Here is a 26,402-nt window from a genome sequence, read left to right as displayed (position 1 = left end):
CCCCGCTTCCCGCACAAAATTCTTGATGTAACAGCTCTTAAATGTTGTGCCTGTTTCTTAGTCATTCATTTGCAAAGTTGCCTGATGAAGGGGCCTCTGTGCTCTGAAGGGTTATTTTTTGGGGGTTAGCCAATAAAGATATCACTCCTATTATACTTACACATCCTATGTCCAAAAGGTGAAAACTCTTTAAGATACATAGTCAACTCTCCTAGTGCCATTGGCGTAGAGTCCACTTCTGCTGTTGTAGTTCATGCGTCATGGCTGCATTCTCCCCTGCCTAGCACACTAATTGGATGGTAGAATATAAAAGAATTCTATGGGAGCACTAATTAGTACCCTTTACTAATTAGTTCTTATGAGCAGGGTCCTGTTTCATTGTGTCCTCTTTTTCGCTTCTACCTGTACATCCTTATATCATGCCTCGACCACCCTCTTAACCTCACTACATTACCCTATTACCACCCATTACACAATTTCACACAAGACAACTACCCCTTGACCAACATTGTTGTGTGATAGGATCATTTAGCTTATGAGTCGCTTTTACCTTTGCAGTCTGGCTGGGCCGAAATGCACAATGTAGACTTAACCTCATGTGTCAAACTCCCATTGTCCCATAGATTGTAAGCTTGCGAGCAGGGCCTTCTCACCTCTCTGTCTGTTTTACCCAGTTTGTTTATTACTTTACTATGGTTGTCCCTAATTGTAAAGCGCTACGGAATATGTTGGCGCTACATAAATAAATGATGATGATGCCTCTTGCATGTTTTATACAACACTTGATTGATTAACCTACCCATTATGTCTTATGTACAGTTTTGTGTTTCTTCTCTTGCTATTCTTGCATTTATAACTCTTGAATGTCTGGTATTTTGCCTGTTGTCTACTATGTCTTTGTAATAGCTCTACTTCCCTGCTGTATGGGACTGTGGAATTTTGTGACAATATATAAATAATAATATTCTACTGTGCAAGGAGTGTTTGTGAACACACTTCTAACATTATACTAAAACTTAGGACAATAGTACAAGATTGTCTATCATTTTTTAACTAGAATTGTTTTTCAATGATTGTGTATATGTGCCTTAATGCTGTCAAAATGGAGATTCTTAATAGAAGTGATATTCTATTTCATTCGATTAGAAACCATTTGGTCACAAACTTATATATTGGCCACAAAATGTAAAGGAGACTTATAGTATCTCCATAATCTACATTGGCATATGATGTTTCTTATAATGTATGGATTGTAGCAATTTTCCAAATCCTGGAGAGATAATCCTCTGTATGAAAATACCTTTTTTAGATTATAAGTGACCATTTACAAAGTATAGTGGTAAACCATTCAGGGGTTCAAAAATATTGATTTTCTCCTTTACTATAAAAAAAATAAACAATTCAATGTTTGCTTTCACATTCTATATACCTGTTTTACAGTTTATGAAGCAATTACTAAACTAGCCATCCTATTTCAATTGCAGATGAATTCAAAGGGCATTCTTTGCTGCAAGCTGCCAGGGAAGCAGACCTGGCAAAAGTGAAGAAGACACTTGCTTTGGAGATCATCAATTTTAAGCAGCCGCAGTCACATGAGACAGCATTGGTGAGAACAGATGGCTTGGGTCCTCTTGTTGTTGGAGGGATGGTAGCATTATATGAATTTATCTGCATAAAAATCCACATTTGTTGTCTGAAACCTATGTAGTGTTGCCAACACACACAAGTTGTGAAGCACAGCCTTGTATTTGATACACACCTTTTTTTCTTTTTAAATGTAAAATCAAGTGATACCAATAACTTTTATTTTGGAAAGTTTTATAACCACTACAATAGTAAAACACAATGGGAGAAGGAAAATATTCTACATATGTAAAGGTAATACTTCTGTATTACATAAGATTACCTTCCCATGTGTTTTGTATCCTCCTGAGTAACACATGATTAGTCTGGTTGGGTGTTGATGTTAATTGGCCCACTAACAGTGGTCATAGTGGACCTATATACAGTAGTATGCCATACTGCCACTTCTAGTACTTTTTGGTTGTAATACTATCCACTTAAATTTTCCATACTTTCACTTATAAATTTCCTCTTCGACCACTGACATATCATTAGTAATATTGAGAAAACACACATATCCATTAAGTTCACCTTTTCATAAACATATTACAGTTGCTTATTTGGCCATCAGGTGGTGAAAATATTCTGTTCTGACCCCATGAAAGATGATCTGATACATTTTGTGTATTAATCACCCCCATAATTTCCTCTATTAATTGCAGCTGAAAATGTTATTTCTTTTAAGAAAGACATCCAAAGCATTTTTAAATTGTGTTACTGAATTTGCTTATTACCTCATGTAGTAATGAAAGTCAACATCTTCAGTGCTCTTACAGTAAAAGAAACTTCTTATGATGTTTGTGAATTTTTTTTTCTCCATTAGCAACTGATGCCCACTTATCTGTATGGTCCTTGGTACATGTTGGATAAATATTTTTTATTAAAGTTTGATATATTTATACATATTAATTAGGTCACCTGTAAAGTACAGTTTTCCAAAGTAAACTTTTAATAACCTCTTTATAATGTAACTCTTTTGTTCTTTATATTAATGAGGTTGCCTGCTTCTAAACCCTATCCAATTCTGTGCTGTACTTCTGGCAGTGAGATTCCAAAATGTGCCCCTTATTCAAGATGTGGTCCAACTAGTTATATATGCAATGGTAATACGCAGTGTTCTCCCCAGCACCTATTCCCAGATGCTCCACCCGGCTGTACTTACTTGCCGCCCAGCCAGCAGAGTCCTATTATAATAGAACAAACCATTGTTTTTCCTATTAGAACTGGCACTATATGAACTCTACAGCCAGCAGTGTCTAAGACCACTTACCAGTCCTGGCAGGTGTGGGCAATAACCTCCAATTTTTCTCAATGTTATTGCAAAGTATTACAACTGCCCCCACACGGCTATTTCTTAATGCCACCTGACTGGCAAAATTTTCTGCAGAGAACACTGATACGGTTTGCATAACATGGCTTTTTGCCTGTATTGTGCATACCAGTATTTTATCAGTTTTCTGTCAACTTGTATTCCTAATTTATTTTCCATCTGTTTTGACCATTTGCATTCCATTTAATGTGCAGGTAGCATAGTTATCAACACAGCCTATTCATATAACCGTACATTTGTCTACATTAAATTTTATCCTCCATTTTAGAGTCTAGTGTGACATATTTCTAAAGCTTTATGTGGAAGCTACTTTCCTGCTTAGTGTCAATTACCTTATAAAGCTTAATTTCCTTTAATAATAACAAGATTGAAAAGGACAAGGTTAATTATTATCATTGAGATACACCATTAATAACTTTAGCCCAGCCTGAATATGTTCTCTTTAGAACTGCCCTTTCTTTTTCTTCTGTCCATAGTTTTTGTCCTTGACATTGTCCTCTCATCTTATGTACCAGACTGTTATATGGAGCAGTAGTGAATGCTTTTGCGAAATCCAAATACATCACATTGATTGGATTAGCAAGATCCAGTCTAAAATTTATATAAAAACTAGCTGGGTCACCTGGCGTTGCGTGGGTCCGTAATGTGTAGTAGTTTTTATACATTAGCAAATTATTTGGTAAATAGACCAAAATTGCTATTTATAAAATAAGATTGTTGCGTTGTCATTATGTCGTGTTGTGGCAAGATTTCCTTCCAGCAGTCAAACGCTTGTTTTCAACCAAAAAGATGTTTTCGGTATTTGTAGCTTTGCTGCTATGTGGCCCAGTTCTCCCCATACACTGGGGTGCGGTGCAGATTATTATGATGCCTTACCAGGTCACTCTGAATAAGTCACTTGTGTGCTAGGAGCACCTTGTTCTAGAGAAACATGAAATCAGGATGCACCAACTTCATTTTTCCATCAGTAGCCTAGATTCACTGAATTTATGCAAATCTGGTTAAAAGACCCTATAGCTATATTTTAAACAGAGACCAGTTATCCAGAACATTTTGTAAACCAGGATGAAAAGTAAATAATTGCTGCTGATTAATGATGATGATAACCCTTGTGTATATGTATATGTCATAACTGTAAATTCTGTTTTAAAAAGTTTATATTTTTTTTCTGTGTGTATGCGCTTGACTCATAGTGCTTAATCTGAGTTTAGTGTATCCTTATTAAAGGGCTTTTCCATCCTAAATTAATTTCCCACAACCTCCTCCTTTCGGAGTCGCATATTTATACAGTACATGCCTAAATAAATGATTGTAGTCCTGACCGCTATAGTCTCTGCAAACTGCATGGTTCCCAGCCCTCAGCTTCCTGGATGCTGTTTGATAGAGTGAGAGGTTTGTATCTCTCCTGTATTGTGATTAGTGTGTGTGTTGTTGTTTTTTTGGGGGGGAGGGTTGTTTGTTTTGTGGGTTCTTTGTGCTACCCGTTTACAGTTAAATTATAATAAACCAGGGAGGTTAGGCAGTGTCAGGCAGACATGTTTCTGTCATTATTTCAAATGATGATTTGAGAGCATAACGCTGTGTGTATTGCAGGGATGGCAACATTAGGAGCACTGCTGTATCCTACCTATTTCATTAGTGTGATTAATTTATAGTTTATAGTGGAAATACCTTTTACACAGTGTCAAATATTAAAGACATTCTATCTAAAATTCAAATATGGAAAATCTTGAAACACTAATGGCTTGAAAGTTCATATACTTTAATGGGCGTTAAGGTGTTTGGCATCGCATACAACTTGTTTATCTACATCACTGAACGCCATTGTCCTCTCCCTTCAGCCTTTGTAGGCTCAAAAAGCTCACGTGTCGTGTGTTAATATATTATTTATCCCAGTGCTTAACTGTCAGATTTGTTATAGCTTGTAAAACTTGTTTAAAATCCTTCTGATATATTATTACAGATAAATGTATCTTTGATTAAATTATTGCCTTAATTTATTACTTGGATCAAGAGTAATGTGCGAACCCTTTGAAGTTAAGAGGGCCGCTAATGCAACCCCTGCAATATACCAGGTTGCCCATCACTTATTTATCCACTCCATAGATGATTTAGTAACTCTCTTGATCCTGTTCATGAGTTAACACCATTGTCATGTAGCTTATGTTGCCTATTTAATGAAGTCTTGTTTTTTCATTTTGCATAATCTAGCATTTTCTCCTTTCTCCAGTTGTACAAATATTTTATAATTTTAAAGTAGATGTGATGGTGTTTTTATTTCTGCATATGCAAAATAGTATAATCTTAAAATATCTTTGTCTTGCTAAATGAAAAAATGCTTTATCTCCCCAATCTATTCCTTAGATGATCTATGCTTTTCACTGCCTAACAGAACGTTGTTTTTTGTTTTTCCTGGAGGCAATGCTTGGTTTCAGCCTGGTGTACCAAGTAGACAATTTATTCTCTGGCTTCTTACTTGCCTGGATGACATGGGCATTGCTCATCCTTGGCACTGCAGTTATAAAATCGAAATTGTTTTCAGAGAAGCATAATTTACCATTGATCACCCTCTCGCATTTTGCTCAGTGCTTTGTGTATCTGAGCCAGGCGTTTGATAAATGACTGAAGGGTTCCATCTGTGTGTGTTGTAGAAAGACTGCCTTAGGAATGTACAACAAAGATATAGATGATATCATAAAAAGCTGCAAAATCGAAGCATGCCTTTAGACATTTTATGTATTCATTTACTGATTTATTTTTTGTTTTGCTTCATATACATATTACTTTTTACAGCACTGTGCGGTGGCCTCTTTGCATCCAAAAAGGAAACAGATAACAGAGTTGCTGCTAAGGAAAGGAGCCAGTGTCAACGAGAAAAACAAAGAGTATGTGCACTGTTTGTGACATTGATTCATAGGTCTGTGTAATCTTTAGGATTGGAATTTGTTTTCTAGTTCCAAAACTTTGTTCAAAATCAAGAGGGGAACTTAGTAGCCAAACTTTGCACCTGAAGCATGCAGCTGCAATACGCAATCCTGCATCTGGTCACACACCCTAATAGCTAACTGAATAAAAAAATTATTGCGCACTGATGAACAGTTGCACCCTTTTTCCGTTTTCGGTCCATACCCACTAAATATCACTAAATATATTAACATTTTATAGCTAAATATAAAATAGCAAAAATTAGTAAGTTAAAACTTATTTACTAGTAGTATGGTTAGAAGTAATTTTTTTAAAATAAAACAAAATAGCTTCTAGGGAGAAGTGGTGGTTTTGTGCAATATACATAAATGTTAATACATTTCTAATTTCTTTTTTTTTCTTCTAGTTTCATGACACCGTTGCATGTAGCTGCTGAAAGAGCACACAATGATGTTGTGGAGGTTCTGCATAAGCATGGAGCAAAGGTAACTTGTCCAATAAGTGCAAATTAATGTTACGGATTTTAATGTTAAAATTATATTCCTCAGAATGGAATGGGGCTGATAGAGTATTTGGCTCACTGGCTCTTATTAATTCACTGAAAATATATAATTAGAGATTCCAGTTTTTGGTTTTACTGGAAAAGCCTGAATTCTCCTCAGCAAGGGCTTTCCTGAAAACTGATTGCCAGCCAGAGTCCTTCTCTGTATTCAGGGACTTCCCACAATCTCCACTGACACTTTTTAGTAAGTTTCCATTTCAAACCAGGACCTTCCAAAAACCATCTCTCCACTCCTAGATGTGCTGCTTCTATATTGGAGTAGCACATCAACTTCCTGTTTAATCACATCTAATCACAGTAGTTCCAAAACGGTCCATCTATTCTCTGACACCACTGCAATTTGCTGTGATGTGAAACACTTAGCAAATGCACTGCACCTATAGCATAGAAGCACATCAAAGCAGTGTAATAAAGGTGGGGGCTGTAACAATGCCAGAGTTCCAAGAAGGTGTGGGCAAAGTCCTCCAATGCAGATGGAAGAAGTCATATTAAAACAAATGTGCTCCCTTTCATTATATTGAAATGCTGGGCCATTGTATTAAATCGTTTTAAAAGAAAAAAAAGTTCATTTAAAAAAAAATATACACACCATGATGTGCAGAAGGGAAAATCACTCCTCTTCTACCCTGTCTCCTGGCACCATCTCCCTTGGATCATCATGCCCCTTTCCCCTAGGGTATGGCTGTCCTTTAGATCAACTCCTTGCCCCACCTCCAACATAACCATATTCTCACAAATATAAAACCGTTAAATATTGAAGACCGTGGGGGAAATTAAAGTAGTGCTAAAGAGTGTCAACCCACAAGAGTGAGGTAGATCTCAAAGGTCTACTAGAATTGTGTTTCCATTCAGTTGCAGGACCCAGTGAGTTCAGTTGACATTGCTATTACCATCTTGCTCCCCCTTTGGTGATAGGCTCCTTTTTGATGCCAAAGAAAAATACTGGGCGTACAGTTACTCAGAGTAACCAGAGCACTGGTCATGATTTATTTGTTGGTTTTTCAAGGGATGTCCGCTTGTAGGGTTTTTTTTTTTTTGCTATTACACTTTCTAACTATGATTGGGTGTAGCTGGTTATCCATAATCATGTCTATTTGGGAAAGTGCATATATCGTATGTTGGCCTGTCACTCTTTGTTTATCTTCACATTTATTTAGAGCTTATTGCATCACTACGTTAATTATTCCTCCCAAGCCTGTTAAGGATATAACATGCGTTGCTGCTAGCTACAGCATAATATATTTAACAACACCCCCAGTCCTTATTTGGATATCGGTAGTTTTCTTTCTCACATGAACAGTCACGAGTTGAATTTCTTTATCTGTATTTTCAGCTCGGAGCTTGCGGTGTTGTGGGGGGACAACCAAATTCCATTTTCACACTGATACTAGCAAGGCCACAGATGTAATCGTTTCTCAACATATCAACTGATTTGTCTGTTAAGGTTGCACAACTCAGTGTTTTATTATATTGTCCATATACAAGCACTAGTAGGGTGCTGTAACTGACATGGCTCATGAACTGCTGAATGCTGATTACAAACTATCCCTACATCGGTTTCAGCACACAAGGATATATCAAGAGTCTGATTATTTTATATTTCAATATAATTACCCTTCATAGTTGGGGTCCATAATTGTACTCCTTTGCTCTGTATATACAAAAGAACTAGCAATATCAAGTACATGCATATTACTGTGTTTCGGGTTATATTATATACCAATGTTCCTAAACATATTTGATTAGAACAACTTATTTTCATCTTATCTGTATTTAGCCACAAATTATTTGTCAAGTTAAACAAGTGTATATATACATCTCCTGACTTACTAAGCAATCTGGTTTGTGTGATTTGTTTAAAATCTGTCTGGGAGTCCACCCATCTGATAGGATGAAAAGGATATATTGGTTCATGGTGCTGCTTCAATGGTTACAGATGTTTTCTTGCAGTGTGAAGCATGTGCCCAGGCGTCTCGATTCTGCGGTTTCACTGAGGTGGGCGTGGTTAATAAAACTTGATAAGGCCCAACAAATTTAGGCTCCAGAGCTTTCCTCGCATGCCTTTTAAGATACACCCAGTCTCCAGGCTTTAACTTGTGCGGCTGCAAATCTGAATCAGGATCTGGAAGTAAAGAAAACGCCAGTCAGTCAATGCTTTCATATAACTTGTTAAATCTCCATGTTTATGTTGGAGTTCTTGAGGATAATAGCACCCTGTTCTGGGGATTACACCAAACAGTATTTCATATGGAGATAATTTACTAACCCTGTTTGGGACTGTTCTAACACTGAACAAGGCTATAGGTAGACACTCAGGGCTTTTTTGTTTCTTCCATAATTTTTGGGCTTTTCAGTTTTAAAGTACCATTTAGTCTTTCCACCCTACCACTAGCCTGTGGCCTATATGGTGTGTGGAAAGCCTGCTGTATACCACGGTCAGTCAAGATATGTTGCATTATGTTGCCAGTAAATTGTGTTCCCCTATCAGATTCAATTACCTCAGGGAACCATACCTGCACACAATCTCACTTGTCAATTTCTTAGCAGTATTTCGAGTTGTTTCTTTAGCGACACACCACACTTCTAGCCACCTGCTGAATAAGCCTGTGCATAACAGTACATATTCATAAATTCCTGACTTTGACAATTCAATATAGTCTATTTGCAGTCTTTTGGAAAGAATAAATAGGCCTTGGCATGGTTCCAAGTGATGTTTGGACCCTCTGGCCTGGATTAGAAGTCCCACATATCCAGCAAGATTGAGTATAGTTAGCTGCTGCCTTACCAAATCCAGGAGCTATCCACTGCTGTTGTACCACCGCAATCATTTGTTCTTTACCCAAGTGTGCTTGTCCATGGGCTACCTGCAACATGGGTGAGAACAGAACTTGTGGGAGACAAAGCTTGTTGTTTGCTCGCCGGAGTCCTGAACAATCTTTACTTGCTACTTAGTATTGTCCACTTATCCTGGTCTTTAACAGAGGCCTGCTCCTGGAATTTCTTTAAATCCGTAAATTCTGGCATCTCTTGTGCCACCATCTCTGCTGTTAGGTATATTTGGACCTTTTCCTCATTCTTCCTAGCTGCATTTTTTTGCCTTTGCATCTGCAAGACGATTGCCTCTTGTTTCGAACGTATCATTTCGAGTATGTGCCTGTACTTTGATAACAGCCACCTTGTGTGGTAGCTGTAATGCTCTCAATAAATCCTTAATTAATTTAGCATGCTGAATGTCTTTACCACTGGATGTTTTGAAATGTCTGCTCTTCCATATAGGCCCAAAATCGTGGGCCACTCCCCAAGAATATCCGGAATCAGTATAGATGTTTGCCGTGTATCCTTCAGCATACTCGAGTGCTTTTGTAAGTGCTATCAGTTCCGCCGCTTGAGCAGACAGCCCAGGACACAATACACCCGAATCAATAACTTCATGAAGTGTAGTTACTGCATATCCTGTATATGGGCTTCCATTATCATAATATCTGGATCCATTTATGAACAATTCAAAAGAAACATTTAGTATGGGTACATCCTGTACATTGGGCAACGCCTGAGTCTCAATGTCCATCAAAGCCAAACAGTCATGGAATTTTTTTTGATTATGAATATTTCCATCTTCAGAATCTCTGGTACTGGTACTGTAACCATCACGGTCCTGATGATCTTTTTCATCTGAATTATATTTATTCCCCCCCCTGTTGAATCTTCTGATTCAAGTATCATTGGAAGTAGTGTTGCTGGATTTAATGTAGTTCACCTTTTTATGATCACATTTGATGCACTAAGAAGTGCCACTTCATATTTGGTGAGTCTAGCCGCTGATAGATGTTTTGTCTTTGCTTGGTACAATATTTCAACCACAGCATGAGGAACTTGAATGACCAATTTATGATCTAGCACAATGTCTGTACACTTGTCTTTTAGAACTGCTGCCACTGCCCTGATACAGGTAGGTGCACCTCTAATGATGGAGTCGAGACTTACTGAATAGTAAGCTACAGGCCATTGCTTGCATCCATGTTCCTGTGTAAGTACTCCTAGAGTGTGTCCATCGTCCTCATGACAGATCTGATTAAAAGGTTTTTCATAGTTAGGAACTCCTAGTCCCGGGGCTGTTAAAATAGCTTATTTTAGCTTTCTCATAGCTTCAGAAATCTGTTCTCTTGTGGGAAATGGTCCTTCTTTTTTCATTGCATTGTACAAAATTTGCATATACACTGATGCAGACGGGATCCACTCTCTACAGAAGCCAATTAAACCCAAAAAAGCTTGTTTGTTTTATTGTTGTAGGTATAGGAACCTGTTGTATGAGTTAGATTCTTTCCTGTGTAAGGTGTCTAGTTCCCTTGGAGATGCAATGTCCCAGAAATATCAGCTTTTGTTGTACCAACTGCAATTTTGTTCTAGAGACTCTGCAGTCTTGCTGAGCCAAAAATCTCAACAATGATACGGTTTTGTCTCGACACATCTGTTGTGTAGTTGTAGCTATCAAAAAGTCATCAACATATTGCAGTAGCTGTGTATGCTGAGGTCTCCATCCCTGCAGTATGGTTGACATAGATTCTGTAAATTCAGATGGACTTGCCGCTCCCCCTTGTGAGTAATCAAGTTCAACAGTACTGATTTCCATCATGCGTAAAAGCCAGCAAGTGTTGTGAGTCAGTTGTTATGGGTACAGAGAAGAAAGCATTTGCCAAATCAATTACAGTAAAATATTCAGCTGTGGACGGTATCTGATTAAGCAGGGTATGTGGATTTGGAACTATTGGAGTATCCACTATAAGTCTTTTATTTATTTCTCTTAGATCGTGAACAAGCCGATATTGTGATTTCCATCTTCGCCTATTTCCCGCTTCTTTATTGGGAAGAGCGGAGTGTTAAATGGTGACTTACATTTGCATAGTATCTTCCGTTCCAAATTGTCCTGCAATTGTTTAGTAATCGCTGTTTTCTGTGGTATGGTCAAGGGATATTGTTTGATTAAAGCTCAAGCCAGATGTTACGCCAGCATCAAATTGACAGACTGTACATTTAGTAATCCCACATCAGTCTTCCCTTTAGACCATACTTTATCAGGAACAGCCTTCAGCCATTCTGGGAATATTGTTTTGTCATCCTTTTTTTTCATAAGTTCCATTGATGGTATAAATGTACTCTGCTCCCTCGACTTGGTCTTGAACTTCTGCAGGTAAATTACTGGTGTACTGTATACCTTCTGGTGTGTACTTTATACGTGCTCTCATAAGATGTAATATGTCTGCTCCCAATAAGTTGACAGGACAGGTATCCGATGTGAGTAACTCAATTGGGACTGGAGCGTACTGTTGCTCAATTTGTATTTGGACTTTCTTGCTTTTAGTAAGTTTCACAGTCTGTCCCGTAAGTCCTGAAGCATTAATTTGTTCTTTTGTTAATAAAATATCTGGAATCTGCTCCATTTTCAACACAGTTTGGCTTGCCCCCATATCAATTAGGCATTCTAATTCATTTCCAGTGGGTAATGTTATTTTCAGTCTTCCCAGAGATTTTTCCATTAACGGCTAATATTGGTACAGGTGACATCGAGGAGCCATGACTTCATGCATCCAACAAAGGTTGCCTTATCCCTGGGGTCCCTGCTGTTTGTACTCCAACCGATTGTTCCTGTTGTCCTTGTTTCCACTTCTTGTACTTTCGACAGTCTCTTTTCATGTGTCCCGGTAATTTGCACCAGAAAAACCTGCCTAACATATCTTCTCCTGCGCCTATTCTCTGGTTAGCAGTTTGCTGAGCCGACACCTTAGCTGGTGGCCATGGCTTTCTCTTCTCTTGCACAATATGCATCGTTACCTGTGGTACTTTACTTGCTTTTCTTTCTTTTCTCTCTCTTGGTTCTCCAATCCTACTAGCACCTGTAAAATAGCTGATATGTCCATTGACATTGCTTCAGGTCTGATTGCAAACAATTGCACACTCATGTCATTCCTCAGTCCATTCAAAAATGTAGTTCTCAACATTCTTTGTCCGTTAGGTTCTGCTGCTGGGTAGCCATCATGGTTCTGCCTAGTTGTAAGTTTATCAAGGTATACCCTTACTGTATCATCTCTTTGGGTAATGTCAGGAGCAGTCAGTACTCGTAATCGTTCTGCATGACACCACCACTGAATCCGTGCTAACAGCGCCAATCCGCTCTGATAGGTATGTCTTTCTCCCATCGGCGGTGCATTTTCAATTGCTCCTCTGTCTCCATCTGCAGCCCTGTTTTCCATCGCAAGGATTTGTCATTAATCCAACTCCAAACAAAGGCTTGCAGATTTGTTCCAAATCAGTCCAACAGGAATTCTATACAGATATAGGCTGAGAAAGCTGCCGGGCTTTTTTTTGGATCTGGTGCTTCAGTAACTATTGCATGCATATCAGATTTGTACCATGGGATATAACATTTCCTGCAGGACCAACTGATATCTCCGTGCATTTGCAGTGCCCTCTGCCGCAGCAGGGTCAAAATTAGGATTTGGCATTTGTTGTATTCTTACTGGATACATTTGTAATTCATCAGTCAAACTTTCATAAAACAAATGTGGTATTTTTGTTCAATCTTTTCTAGATCGAGCAAAAATTATATGGAGGTGGCCAATTCCCCAAATATACTGTTAATTGTGCTGCTAAATACCGCACACACTTTCTAGCTTATAGTGTTGTACTTTGAGAATGAAAAGAACTCTTATCACAGTACTGTACTGTAGAGGACCTCAATGAATATCAAACGTTATCAACAGTAGTTAATTTTATTACACTTCAACTCCTCCATAAAAAAAACCTCTTAACTCCTTCTCTTCCTGCTATGAAGTATTTGCAAACTATGCAAAGAAACATAGCTAGGAAACAGACAACCAGAAAAATCATGTAAAATCTCTGTTGTAACCGCAACCATTTTTGTTTTCTAGCTAAATAATCCTCAGTGCAACCTTTGACAATAATGTCCCATATATACACCGATAACTTTTTGTACACTGAACAAACACATTGGTTGCTGGCCGTTTGAAAAAAGATAATAAGCAGGCCAATGTAAAAGCACCTGCGACCAAGTATACCGCAGATTCTTTTGTAACGCAATCTTATTCAAATGACACCCTAAAGTTGCATATATTTCATCATTGCTGTTTGCATACCCAAACGGAGATATCTCTACCACAGCCTCTAATGTAGGATAGTTGTTACCTTTTATATTCTCTTAATATCACACAAGTACAGTAGGTTTCTTTCTCACACAAACTGTCACGAGTTGAATTTCTTTATCTGTATTTTCTTCAGCTTCCAGCTTGCGATGTTGTGGGGAAACAACCAAACTTCATTATCACACTGATACTAGCAAGGCCACAGATGTAGCTGTTTCTCAGCACATCAACTGATTTGTCTGTTAAGCTTGCACAACTCAGTGTTTTCTTATATTATCACCACCATTCTGCCTTGTAAGCCTCCTAAACTCTATATATATATATATATATATATATATATATATATATATGTGTATATAATTAATATTATAAAAAAACTGGACACAATAGGCGCTTTACTTAATATCTGGTTATCGCAATGTCATGAATATAAGTCCCTTATGTTCAGGTGGCTGCACCACTCTAAAAACTGGTAAGTTACTGCAGGTGATAGATATTTGATTTCACAGACAAGAGTGGGCGCCTTCTATATACTAATGTCCACTGATATATGCGTACCAATACTCTCATAGAATGGGGAAAACAGAGACAATCACACAGTAGTGTAATCACTTTATATTTATATGGTACGCACATTCACATAGGGAGTGTGTTGTGTGGTGGAGGGATCCAGTTATATAAGCTTATCTGTTTTCCTCTGTGCCTTCATCCAGGTTTTTCTAGACTCCTAAGCAAGGTAAAAAAAACACATAGTGTAGTATATTCTTAAAACACCTTTTAATAATCTGAGTTCAAATGCACTCACATAGTAATCCGATAATAATAAAGCAAAGATCACCAAGGTGTTAAGCTGGGTACACACTACACTGTTTTCGTCCAATAATTGGCTCAAACAGCCGACATACGACCACTCGTTCAAAAGTCGGGTCAGTGTGTGCAGTGACACGATGGTCGAAAGTCTGCCCAAATGGACGATTATCGCCTCATTTGGTTGGTCGTACCGTTTAATATTTCCGTTCCAATCTCGTTTCCGCTGTGTAGTGTGTATAAATGTCCAACCGATCCACAACAGTGAGTACAAAATTAAAATCATTGCTCACGACAACATGGCTGTAAAAAGTCGCTAAAGGGACGTCCGCTCTTCCCTTTATCGTCCTAAACAAGGCTAGTGTGTATGCAGTCCATGGACCGAGAGATCGGACCATCAATCGCATGTAAAATCGCTTGGCATAAAATGTTGGTCGAAATTTCTGTAGTGTGTACCCAGCTGTAGATAGTGCTCAATATGTTAAAAACAAATGACTTATTTGTTAACAAACAGGCTCCTTTATCAGCCTGTTTTATAACCAAATTGGTGTTATCTTGTAAGTTCTTGAGAGATTCAGTTTCTAGTTTTGTTAAATTCCTATGTGTTGGATTCGTCTGATCTGTGTGACACAGATCCTGAGGCACTAATTTTTGAAAAATATTCCGGTAACTGCTTTTAGGCTCTAGTGCAGTGGTTCCCAAACTTTTGCAGTTCGCGGCATCCTTAGAGTCTCCAAATTTTTTCAAGGCACCCCTCCAAAATAATTGCTGAGCAGTCCTGTTTTAGAAGTAGTTGGGTCAAAAAATTGTAATAAGTATTTAGGTCACGACAGAAATACTTATTTAGTTGTATGCAAAAATGCCCCTCTGCATCCAGGCACACTGCCCGCCCCCTCTGCATCCAGGCACACTGCCCGCCCCCTCTGCATCCAGGCACACTGCCCGCCCGCTCTGCATCCAGGCACACTGCCCGCCCCCTCTGCATCCATCTGCTCTCTGTCCTCCTCCTCTGCCCTGCGCCAGGCGCCAGCTATAGAAAAAAAAGAAAGCAAACAGAAACTTACCAATCCGCGCGGCGCTAGGACCCTGCAGCCTCCTCTTTCGCGCAGCTGTCACTGACGTCGATATTCTTACCCCCTCCCCCGTGAACCTAGTCTTCCACCAGACGACGTTCTAAGGGGATTCATATAGGTTCAATAATCCAGGTTCTGTGGGGTCCTCATAAGTAAAGTGAGAATTTAATGTGCAGGGATTTAGTCATATCTAGGTCTCTGCATTTGTCTATTATGTATTTTTTTTATAATTTTATGGTTTAATAACATATTATCTGTTTATTATTGGAACAGGACCATGTATTGTGCATAACAATAACCAGTTATCTTATCATGATATCTGCTCCAAGTACTGTTAGATTAAGAGATTATTTCCTATAATGGGACTTGTAATATATGTATTGCGTAACATCCTATGTATATCAATGCGTCAGATGGCGCTTGTTCCCTGAGATGTGGACAATAAAGTGGATGGCACTGGACTATATAGATATATAGATATATATTAGTATGTATGTGTATATATGATAAATTGTGCAAATTTAGATTTTGTTTCTCGGGAAGGTAAGAGGGGGAGGATGTTAGTAATCAACCTGTTTTTTTTTTCTCCTAAACAAGCTATGCCGTCAGCTCTCCTATCATTATAGATGGCTTAGGGGTAGACACAATCAGAATATTAGGTCAGTACATTCATCTGTAAATTCTACAGTACCTCAAAGGCATTCTGCTTTTATGAAAATTACTTTGCTCTCTCAAACTCTGATTCATCCCTGTTCCTGGCAACAGGATGAGTAATTTAATTGGAGTGTTTTGGCCATCTATCTGCAGAGATATCTCTTCATCAATTCTATACAACCTGCTACTGATGGTTTAAAGCTTGAAATGAAGAGAGGCAATCTCTACCTTATAATTAGGAAAAAGCAAGAGTAGGATTGAAAGAGAGAAATTATTTGAAAGGAATTTTCCTATTTGTTCTTGAGTTGTTTCAATTTCGCTTTTTGGAGATGAAATATAATTTGAATACATGTATATTTAGATATGTATGCAACAAGTGGTAGACATTGCATATAATACAACATAGCTCACCAAGTTTGCTAAATGGCAGTATGACGATGACTAGATTTGTTTTTGTATGCTGCTTTTTTGTAGTGGCTGTAAGTTACAGATTGAAATGTGCCTTTTTTTCTAAACCTGTTATACAGGGTGGTCCCTAAGGGTGGAAACACCCTTTTAACACGGAAATGAGTAAGGAAATAGTAATCCAGTGTCTACACACATGATCTGGGTGTGGTGGAAATTTTTTTAGGGTATGTGGCCAGAATGGGAGCCATCTTGGACGCAACTCTCAATTTAAAATGGGAAGGTAGTCATGTGATATATCAAACAGGCAGAATTTATAAGAAAAACAATGTTGTTCTTTGTAACTTTATTCATTATCAAGTTTAAACTGAGTTTTCTTTTGCAGGTAGTGACCTAAATGACAATTGCACCAACACAAACAGAACGTGTTAAGATTGATTTCTGGAGAACAAAGCACACGTACTATAGCAAATGATTTCAACAAACATCACCCAAATAGGCCACCCATTATTCACAGTGCAGTTGCCAAGCTGACAGAGAATTTTGCCTCATCTTTAAACAATACTTGGTGTGGAAAACGAGGGTGCAATTGAAGTTGGTGTGTTACCCAGTCTGCAAATTCACTCGACAATCTCATTCATCCTCAGTAAAGTATTGCAGTATCTGAATCTTGTAGGGGTACATCTTACGTGTAAACAAAATTCTCAAAATGGCCATATGACTAACCCCACATTCACAAGACAAGCAACGAGTGTTACGTTGTTTGAAAATGATGCCAGCACATCTGTTGTTGTTGCTTCATCTGTAGCAGTATTTGCACGTCCACTTCTTTGTTTTTCTGCAACTGATTCGTTTTGTTAAAATTTGGCATGGAGTTTGGCAACTGCACTTTGAATAATGGGTGGCCTATTTGGGTGACGTTGGTTGAAATCCTGCTATAGTACATGTGCTTCGTTCTCCAGATATAAAAACAATATCAACATGTTCTGTTTGTGTTAGTGCCTTTGTCATTAATGTCACTACCTGCAAAAGAAAATTCAGTTAAAACTTGAAAATAAAGTTGAGAAGAACACCATTGTTTTCCTTATTAAATTCTGCATCTGTTTGATATGTCACATGACTACCTTTCCCCTTTGAAAAATTATTTGCATAAAAAATGTCCGACTTCAAGATGGCCACCGTACTGGCCACATACCCTAAAAAAATATCCACCACACCCAAATCATATGTTTAGACACTGTATTAATATTTTCTTATTTTTGTTTTAAAAGGGTGTTTCCACACTTATGGGCCACCCTGTATATTAAATTCAGTTTTGTCATCCATTCTGAGTAAATATTAAGAGGCCTTTATACTTGCAGAATTTGGCGTATACAGAGTTAATAAGGGTTACAAGTACCTGTCCTCTGGAACAAAGATCACTCAATCCTCCTTGGGCACAATTGCTTCTATGTTTACTGTGTCCTTCCTCTGCCATGTAAAATATGCTTGCAGGTCAGTGGATTAGGGGTGATATCCATGAGTCATCTTTTCTCTGTAAGGTCTCAATGCCAAAGTAAGGTGTCTACAGCTTTGTCTCCAAACCCGCTTATTAGCGAGTTGTGGTGCGGCAGAAAGATAAAATTATTCTCTGCTCTCCAAAGTGTGACCATACCTGTAGATGGGGATTTAGACAACAGAGGAATTGTAGCTCTGTCTGCATGTTTGAACTAAAGCTTTTTCTCTAAAGCAAACGTGGTATCTGGCAGCGATCCAGAGGCGGGCTGCAATTTCTGTCAGTGGTGTACCACTATAATAGAGGCTAGCAATGGCAATTTTTGTTGCAAGGATTTAAACTCTGAGCAGTTCGTAACCATTGCACATAAGATGATACAATGTACCTTATGGTGCCCTCATGGGCAGCACATCTTTATTTTTTCTCCCAGTGTCATCTTATATGGTGTTATGTAACATACAACATTTTAATTGCAAAATCTTAATTAAAATTATTGTTTTGAAACATGGATAAGTTTAGCCACTTTGGTTGCCCAGTGTTTGAAAAACCATTTTTATTACTGTGCCTATGCACTAGTTAAGTAACCCTAATTAATCTATCTTGTTTATAATTTTTTTTTATTTATTTAAAGGCTTACTCACTATATCAAATTTTAGATTGGTCTGTGATTGCATTCATAAATAAAAACCTATTTGAATTAAAATACATAGAATCTTTGCCTCTGTGGGGTACCTAAGCTCCTATAATTAAATAAATAAATTGCCCAGAGTTCCCATCTAAATTTTTAATATGAAAATATATATATTTTGCTGTTGTTGACCGCTCAATTAATTAGCAAACTGGTTCAGTAAAATATATAAATTTTGTTTAATATACTAGCTAACTCAATTTGAATTCCATTGTGTATAGGATATTATGTTGGCCTTTTCATCATCATTTTCATCAAAAGTTATTTATATAGCACCACTAATTACGCAGAGCTGTACAGAGAACTCATTCAAATCAGTCCCTGCCCCATTGGAGCTTACAGTCTAAATTCCCTAACATAGACAGAGAAAGAGACTAGGGTCAATTTTGATAGCAGCCAATTAATTTACCAGTATGTTTTTGGAGTGTGGGAGGAAACCAGAGCACCCGGAGGAAATCCACGCAAACACAGGGAGAACATACAAACTCGACATAGGTAAGGCCATGGTCGGGAATTGAACTCATGGCCCCAGTGCTGTGAGGCAGTGGTGCTAACCACAAGACCTCTGTGCTGTCCCAGCCTGTTTAGTTCACAAGGTCACAGGTCTTGCACATTGACCAACTTGTTTGATTAATGTAAATTTATGTACAGTATTTGTAATTTGGTGTTCATTTAGTGTCAAGCTTGCTAAATTGTTTGTGGTTATTTCAGCTGTTAGTGTGTCAGAAAGTGGTTTGTTTTTCCATTAGCTCGCTGTCTGGCGCTACACGCTCTACAAACCTACTTCTGTTGTGAAAGAGAAAACGGTCTTATATGAGGTCTTGGATTTGTGGTATTCTGTGGTGACATCACAATGTCAAGGAATCTTTTGGAATAGAATGCACTAGTTTATTGATGAGACAATTTAACATTGTGTAAGAATTTGCAATTGGGTGTAAGGAAATTGCCTATGATATCGCCTAAAGGTAAACTTTCTGCAATGAGTAGCATTCTACTGTATGTAAACCTTTCTGTTAAGCAGAACCTTTATACCTAATTGCAAATTGTCTTGTATGCTGAAAACGATATCGTTGGATCTTGTCTTTTCAAAAAATTTCCATTTTTTTCTGTTAATCGTTTAATAGAATAAAGATGTTGCAAAATTAATGTATTGTAGAAATCTTTACATTCACAATGTCAAATGATTTTACACCAGCCAAGTTTTTCTCACTCCTCTTACCACCTTTCCCTCAACTAGCTTGCTGGTGTAGATATCCGTAAAAATAGTGTTGTCAGAGACAAATTAGAGGCTGGTTGAGCTTGAGAGTACTCTATTGTTGTCTGATCTTTATGGATTTTGTTGTGTTTATTAAAATGCATCCTTGTGCTTATCCCAAAGATGAATGCTTTGGACACACTTGGACAAACGGCATTGCACAGAGCTGCGCTGGGAGGTCACCTGCAGACTTGCCGTCTTCTGTTGAGCTTTGGCTCTGATGCGTCAATCATCTCTTTGCAAGGCTTCACAGCAGCACAGATGGGAAATGAAGCTGTGCAGCAAATTCTAAGCGGTAAGTGAGCACAGCTTGAAAGCCTTAGTTTTAGGACATAGGTCTATTTTAGGATAGGGAGGTTTTGTATTTATTTTGTAAGCACTAGTACGGGGGGGGGGGGGGGGGCAACCAGTCGGAGCCTAAGGGCCAGAAAATATCTATAGATACGGCAAAGAGCCAACTTTACCTGTTAATATATGTGTGCATATACAGTATAAATATGTCCATACATAATGCACACACATACATTGAAAACATAACATAATTTACTATATCTTTCCAAGTGAAATGAAAGATATCAAACATTGCCAAAAAAGGTCCGAATTATGATCAACACAGCACAGCTCTTACCTTGCTGCTGTGTCCAGTGGAGGAGGGTTCAAAGGGCTACTTACAATCTTTTCACAGTAGCTCCTGTTGTTCTATATCCATAGTCACTGTGGAGGGAACTGTTAAAGTGGGGATAAATAAGTAATAAATGGCCACCATGCCCCTCAGACCTCTTCACATGCCAACCCGATCTCCCTACATGCCCCTTAAATAACCATTAGCCTCCTCTCATGTCACCAGATTTCACCACGTGCCCCTCAATGTCGTCAGACTTCTACACATGTTTCTTACAGGCCCATCAGCCTCCCAACATGCCCCTTACTTGCCAATATGCCTCCCTACATGCCATGAGTTCTACCCACATTCTTCACACATGCCATCAGACTCCACACATACCCCATACATGTCACTCAATCCTCCACACATTCCAACAAATCTCCCCAAATTCCCTTAGATTTCCTTACATGCCTTTCAGCCACTCACATGCCCATTACCTGTCGCACCTCTCACACTGACGCTGGATCACGTTCAGAGGAAGGAGGCAGAGACTCTACAGCTCTCCTCCTCCTTCCCTGATTAGATTGCAGTGATAACGTGACCTCCCTATGTTATGCAGAGGAGGTCACATGACATGGCTGCTCTCGGGCAGTCAAGCTTGCAGAAGAAGTTGGCACACTGAGCACTTGGGTGATACTCCTGGCCTGTGTGTGTATATGAGTGTATGTATGTGTGTGTGTGTATATATATATATATATATATATATATATATATATATATATATATATATATATATATATATATATATATATATATATATATATAATCTGATAATGCATGTATCTTTAGTTATATACATTTTTTTACACGCAGAAAGCACACCTGTCCGCACTTCTGATGTGGACTACAGATTGCTCGAAGCTTCGAAAGCTGGAGACTTGGATACCGTAAAGGTAAAGAGATATCGGGGATTATGATTTCTAAAATTTCATATTACTGGTGAAAGTGTTTTTGCTTGTCATAAGATATTGCTAGTCCACTCCTTTATAAGATGCGTGTTTTGGTTATTATGGTTTTGGAAGTAGTAGCAGCATGACATATTCATGCTGTAATTTGTGATATGTTAAAATATAAGAGCTCTGCCTGCAGGCCTGAGCAATCTAACATTTTTATTATAGAGATTTGTGTTCATCGTTTACAGGGCCTTTTTAGCAAGTGAAATTCAGAGTTATGCTTTTGTTTTTTTATTTTGTGGGTGCACAAGTCAATATTTTAAGAGCATTAGATCTTGAGATAAAGCTTTATGATGTAGAAAGGATTATTTTTTTTATTTAGCAACTGATAAATGTTGCAGCTATTTTAGGGAGATTTCAAATGAGAACTGATGGCATTTACATGGGACTGAAAAATGAGGCTGTTAGTTTAAAGCCACATTGACTGTTTTAGGACCGCTTCCCCAATGGTGTTTAAAGATTTTTAGTCTGAAATTATCAGTGTTAATTTGGGATAATTTGTGTATAATCTAACCTTTTAAAAATCAAAGTACTATTTCTATCTTACATTTACCTATAGTTTGTTTTGGGGTTGTAGGTTAACCATGCACATTTACAAAATGTAATTGGCATTATTGAGGTAAAAATTTCCTGTTACTATGCCACAAGGGTAAATTATGAGCCTACTCCTGTCGGTAAATGTATGATCCTCCAATTTCTGCAAGTCGCTGGAAACCGAAGACTTTGCAGTGAAAATTTAAAGTCCTGATGGCTTGTAAAGGCAAGTTTGCCTTTACAAGCCATTGCCGCTTTACATATTCACTGCCAAGTTGCCGATTTCCGGCGACTTGCAGAAATCGGAGGATCATACATTTACTCCCTGGACTCTACATTGAAGTGCTCATATTACCTTAAAAAGGATACATGTTTCCTTGTGTGTGTTTTGTGCTTACGATGCAAGCAAGCTTAAATACCCTTTAAAAAAATTTCCTGGGTCTAGTTTTGCAGGTGATTTCATTTTGCGGGTGCTTCTTAGGGTTTGGGCCAGCGCGCTCTTTGCAGTGACAGTATAGAGCAAGAAAATCAACTTTGTCATTAGACCATTCAAGAATCCTGTAACTCAGTGTTTAATATGTACTGCCACAGTAATGTTGAACAGAACATCTTTCCAAGCTCAGTTATTCTCTCGAAGGCATATACTTATTAGTAAATCATGCTGAATTTGATTTGGGATTGTCTGGGGCCCTTTCTCACTATTGGGTCCAGTTCACTAGCCCCTAATGTTCTTTTAATCTGCTTTGTTCCTACTGACTGCTGTTTTACTTTTTTTATTTTCTATTCTTTCTTTCTTTTTTTTTTTTATTTTTCTTAAAGTCTGACCGTTTTTTAAAAACAAATGAGTAAAATCTGTCGCACGTTATTTTTTTTAGTCTATTAGCAGTTTTGAATTTACTGGGCTTTCATGCATCTACTATACTACCACATTGTATGAATAGCTGTCACAAAACTAGTTGACATGAATACTTACTACAAATACCATAATCCAAATGTGGATGTTGTTTAATTTACTGTATAGTGCATGTTGCTGGGATATTACTGTAGCTTTATTAATAAGTATTAAAGTATTAATAAATATCTTATTTTTGTTTAGCATGATTATTTTTTTTTTATTCCACCTCTCCTATTTTACGTTTAGGATATTTTGATGTAAAAAATCGCAGTAGCTACTATATTTAATTAGTTTTGAAAGTGGCAGTCTCTAGGGATATTTATGAAAAGGAGTTCAGAGCAAAAGTTGTCATATTCTATAGCAACCAATCAGATTGCTCTTATTTCTTTAAATGCCCCCCTTTTGTTTCCTTGTGAGTTTAGATCTTTGGACTTGCACTACTCTAAACTACTATCGGATGAAAAAGTTACATACCACATTTTTGTGGCGAGACATAGGTTGTTTTTTAATATTTAAAAAGTGTTCGTTAAGTCTGAAGGACAGAAAACAGATCATATTTTCACTGTCTTAAAGATTACCGAGGACCAGCCAGTACACTGAAATGTAGGCTGTGAAATCATGGGTCCTTACACACCCATTATAAACATGAATATTTACCAGAGTATAAGATGGGAAAGCTAAAATCCATGCCTCCAAAGACCACCATCATGACTGCAGTTTTTTGTTTTCATAACGAGACCACTTTTAATAATTTAGCATTGTTGTGCACCTGAGTTTACATCAACATTTTGGATTGTTTTCCCAACTTTTGTGAAGAAAATATACTTCCAGTTAAATGTACAAAAACTGTACAGGTTCAAATTTTATTTTACTTTTTCATCATTTTAATTTTTTTGTCGGCTTTGATTAATCGGATGAAATTTTGATGGGATTCCTAAATAACCAGTGTAAACATACCAGGCTACACCATATATAATAGTGCTGATAAGTATACTGTCAACAATTTATGGAGACTGTTATGGTTCTACTTATTAAGAACTTGATTGTACCAAATCCTGCATTTGCACCTGGTCTACATTATAAAATAGTAAAGGGATGAAGTAGTGTTTATCTATAAATTGGGTAAAATAAATTGCATGCACTTAGATTACACATGAAACTGATTACAATTTACTTGCCAATTGAACTCTATTGGATCTACTACTTTTTGCTGACAAACTCTATACTGGAGTTTTAATATAGACTCGCTCAAAATAGCTATCTCTTAATTCATGGCAATAGCATTAAAGATTGTTAGGATAAAGATAAAACACAAGTTTTTGTTTTACTTTATCACCTCACTTTTCTGAGTCCCTTGAAACATTGTAACTATAACGGCCACAATTCTGGGGGCATGGTGTGATTTTGAATACCATAAGATCACATTTTTTATGGTCTCTCAAAGCAGTGTTAAGTACACAAGCTTTGCTGTTATTCAGTGACTTTTCTCCAGTTACTTCTGCTATTGGAAGGATCATGAATTGCACTAGTCATATGCTTCCCACTTTCCCTTTAATGCTGTTTTTGGATAGCTGTATTGAGTCAGGAAATCAAAACTTTGTTTCTTTTAGAAACCGCTAGACCACTGCTGTTTACTGTTTTTAGAATATAGTCAGTTATAATGTCTTTGCTGCAGCATTTTTTTAACTAGGTCCTATGTCACCTCCTGGGGGTGATTTGTTCCATTCTTATCCCTTTTTATTTGTGCATGCAGGACTCTTCACAGTTTTATTTTTCTAGTGTCTGTTATTCTTCTCTTCTCGCCAAACCTCTATTACCTTCCACTCTTTTATGTCTGGTTAGTTCTGCAGGGTATCCTTATGTTACTTGCTAATAATGTTTGTGTAAACTGCACCTTTGTATGTTTACAATGGTCATCACTAATAAAACTTTCTGGCCATTAAAATCTAAACGTGGATGAACAGCTTGATTTAGGGGGAAAAAGAAAAAAAACATGGTCAGTCTAAAAATGTCTAAAATCCCCAAAATGTATTAGTCACTATTAAACAAAAGTATTCCTGTCACTAAGATTTAGTTGAAGAGCTCAAACTTCTAGGGAAGTCTTTAGTTACTCCCTGGCGTATCCCAATAAGCTATCACAATCTAATTTTTTTTTTATTATTTTTTTCATGTATGCTTTATTGCTGGTCATGCAATGGATACACAGATATAATATAATTATTTTAGGTTGCTGGAAATGTAACAGTAGGTGAGCAGTGGAATGAACATTATAACAAAGGAAAACGGAAACATGAACAATTTTAGAGTGAGACTAAGAGGGAGCATAGGGTAAAAAGGGCAGAAAGAAGAGGGGGGGGGGGGTAGGCCATGGGGATTTAGAGACATATTGCAAAATAGAGCCTAAATTCTAGTATGGGGCGGATAACTAAAGTAACATGGATTATAGTCGAATTAGAGGTGCATGAGAGAGCAGCCTAAGGCATTAAGGCAAGGAGAGTTGAGGATTGTGGTGTGTGGAGGAGTCTATATGGGTACAATATATGTCAGTGTCTTTAAACATTAGCCAGCATTGCCAAGTTGTTGTAAATTCAGTGAATTTGTCCTGAGATGAGGAAATCTGGTCTTCCGTGTCCATATAGAAGTTAATTTGAATAAAGCAACTCTGATATGGAGGGAGATCTATCAGATTTCCAATGAACAGGGATCACAACCATGGTAGCATTTTTTAAATGCTTGAATAATTTGTTCTTATAAGTGGAGAAAGAAATTGTGGTTTGTAAAAGGAGTCAGAAGTCAGGGTCACATGGGACCAAGTAAGAAAACCTGGAAGACCGTTTGCAAAAATTGGCAATATGGGGACACTCCCACCATATGAGAATGGGGTGCCTATTGCTGAGTTACATTTCCAATAAATGGAAGGGATCTGCAGGGATATTTTGTTGAGAAAGCTAGGGCACCTATACTACCTTCTCAAAATGAAATTTAAGATTATGACGACAGGTTTGAGGAGCAGATTTTTTCCATTGTAAATAACTTTAGCTAGTGCCTTTCCTCTAGAGGGATATTTAGGTCCCTATGCCAAACCAGCGTATAATAATGTTAGGTTGTATAGGTCTTGTCCAAAATAAGTTGATAAAGTTGTGATACGACATAGCATGGATTCGGAGGCGAAGAACAAAGCACTTCCTACTAAAGACATACACCTGACCCAGCTCCTGCAATAAATGTTTAATTTGTAGATGCATCCATTGCTCCTTGAGCGGGAGAATGGTGAGATTCCTGAAGGATTGGGAAGTGGCACACCCCACCTGAGCCCACCAGCTGACCATGAACCTAAGTGGACTCCCATTGCACCAAGCTTTGAGTGCTTGAGGATCAATAC

At 37.8% G+C, this 26,402-nt stretch overlaps 1 protein-coding gene across 2 annotated transcripts in view; it reads left to right on the top strand.

Annotated features, from left to right (window-relative positions):
• The window catches only part of TNKS (tankyrase), a 177,046-nt gene that overhangs the window by 104,761 nt on the left and 45,883 nt on the right, over nucleotides 1-26,402 (top strand). For both annotated transcript variants that reach the window (XM_075204611.1, XM_075204610.1), the window contains exons 9-13: nucleotides 1,485-1,606; nucleotides 5,747-5,838; nucleotides 6,285-6,363; nucleotides 20,098-20,269; nucleotides 21,452-21,531. In XM_075204611.1, the coding sequence (XP_075060712.1) occupies nucleotides 1,485-1,606; nucleotides 5,747-5,838; nucleotides 6,285-6,363; nucleotides 20,098-20,269; nucleotides 21,452-21,531 (545 nt within the window). The remainder of the gene's footprint in view (nucleotides 1-1,484; nucleotides 1,607-5,746; nucleotides 5,839-6,284; nucleotides 6,364-20,097; nucleotides 20,270-21,451; nucleotides 21,532-26,402) is intronic.

The sequence above is a fragment of the Mixophyes fleayi genome, chromosome 1, assembly GCF_038048845.1.
Source record: "Mixophyes fleayi isolate aMixFle1 chromosome 1, aMixFle1.hap1, whole genome shotgun sequence".
NCBI classification, from domain to species: domain Eukaryota; kingdom Metazoa; phylum Chordata; class Amphibia; order Anura; family Limnodynastidae; genus Mixophyes; species Mixophyes fleayi.
Note: the sequence above shows the minus strand (reverse complement) of the source record. Positions and strands in the feature narration are given on the sequence as shown.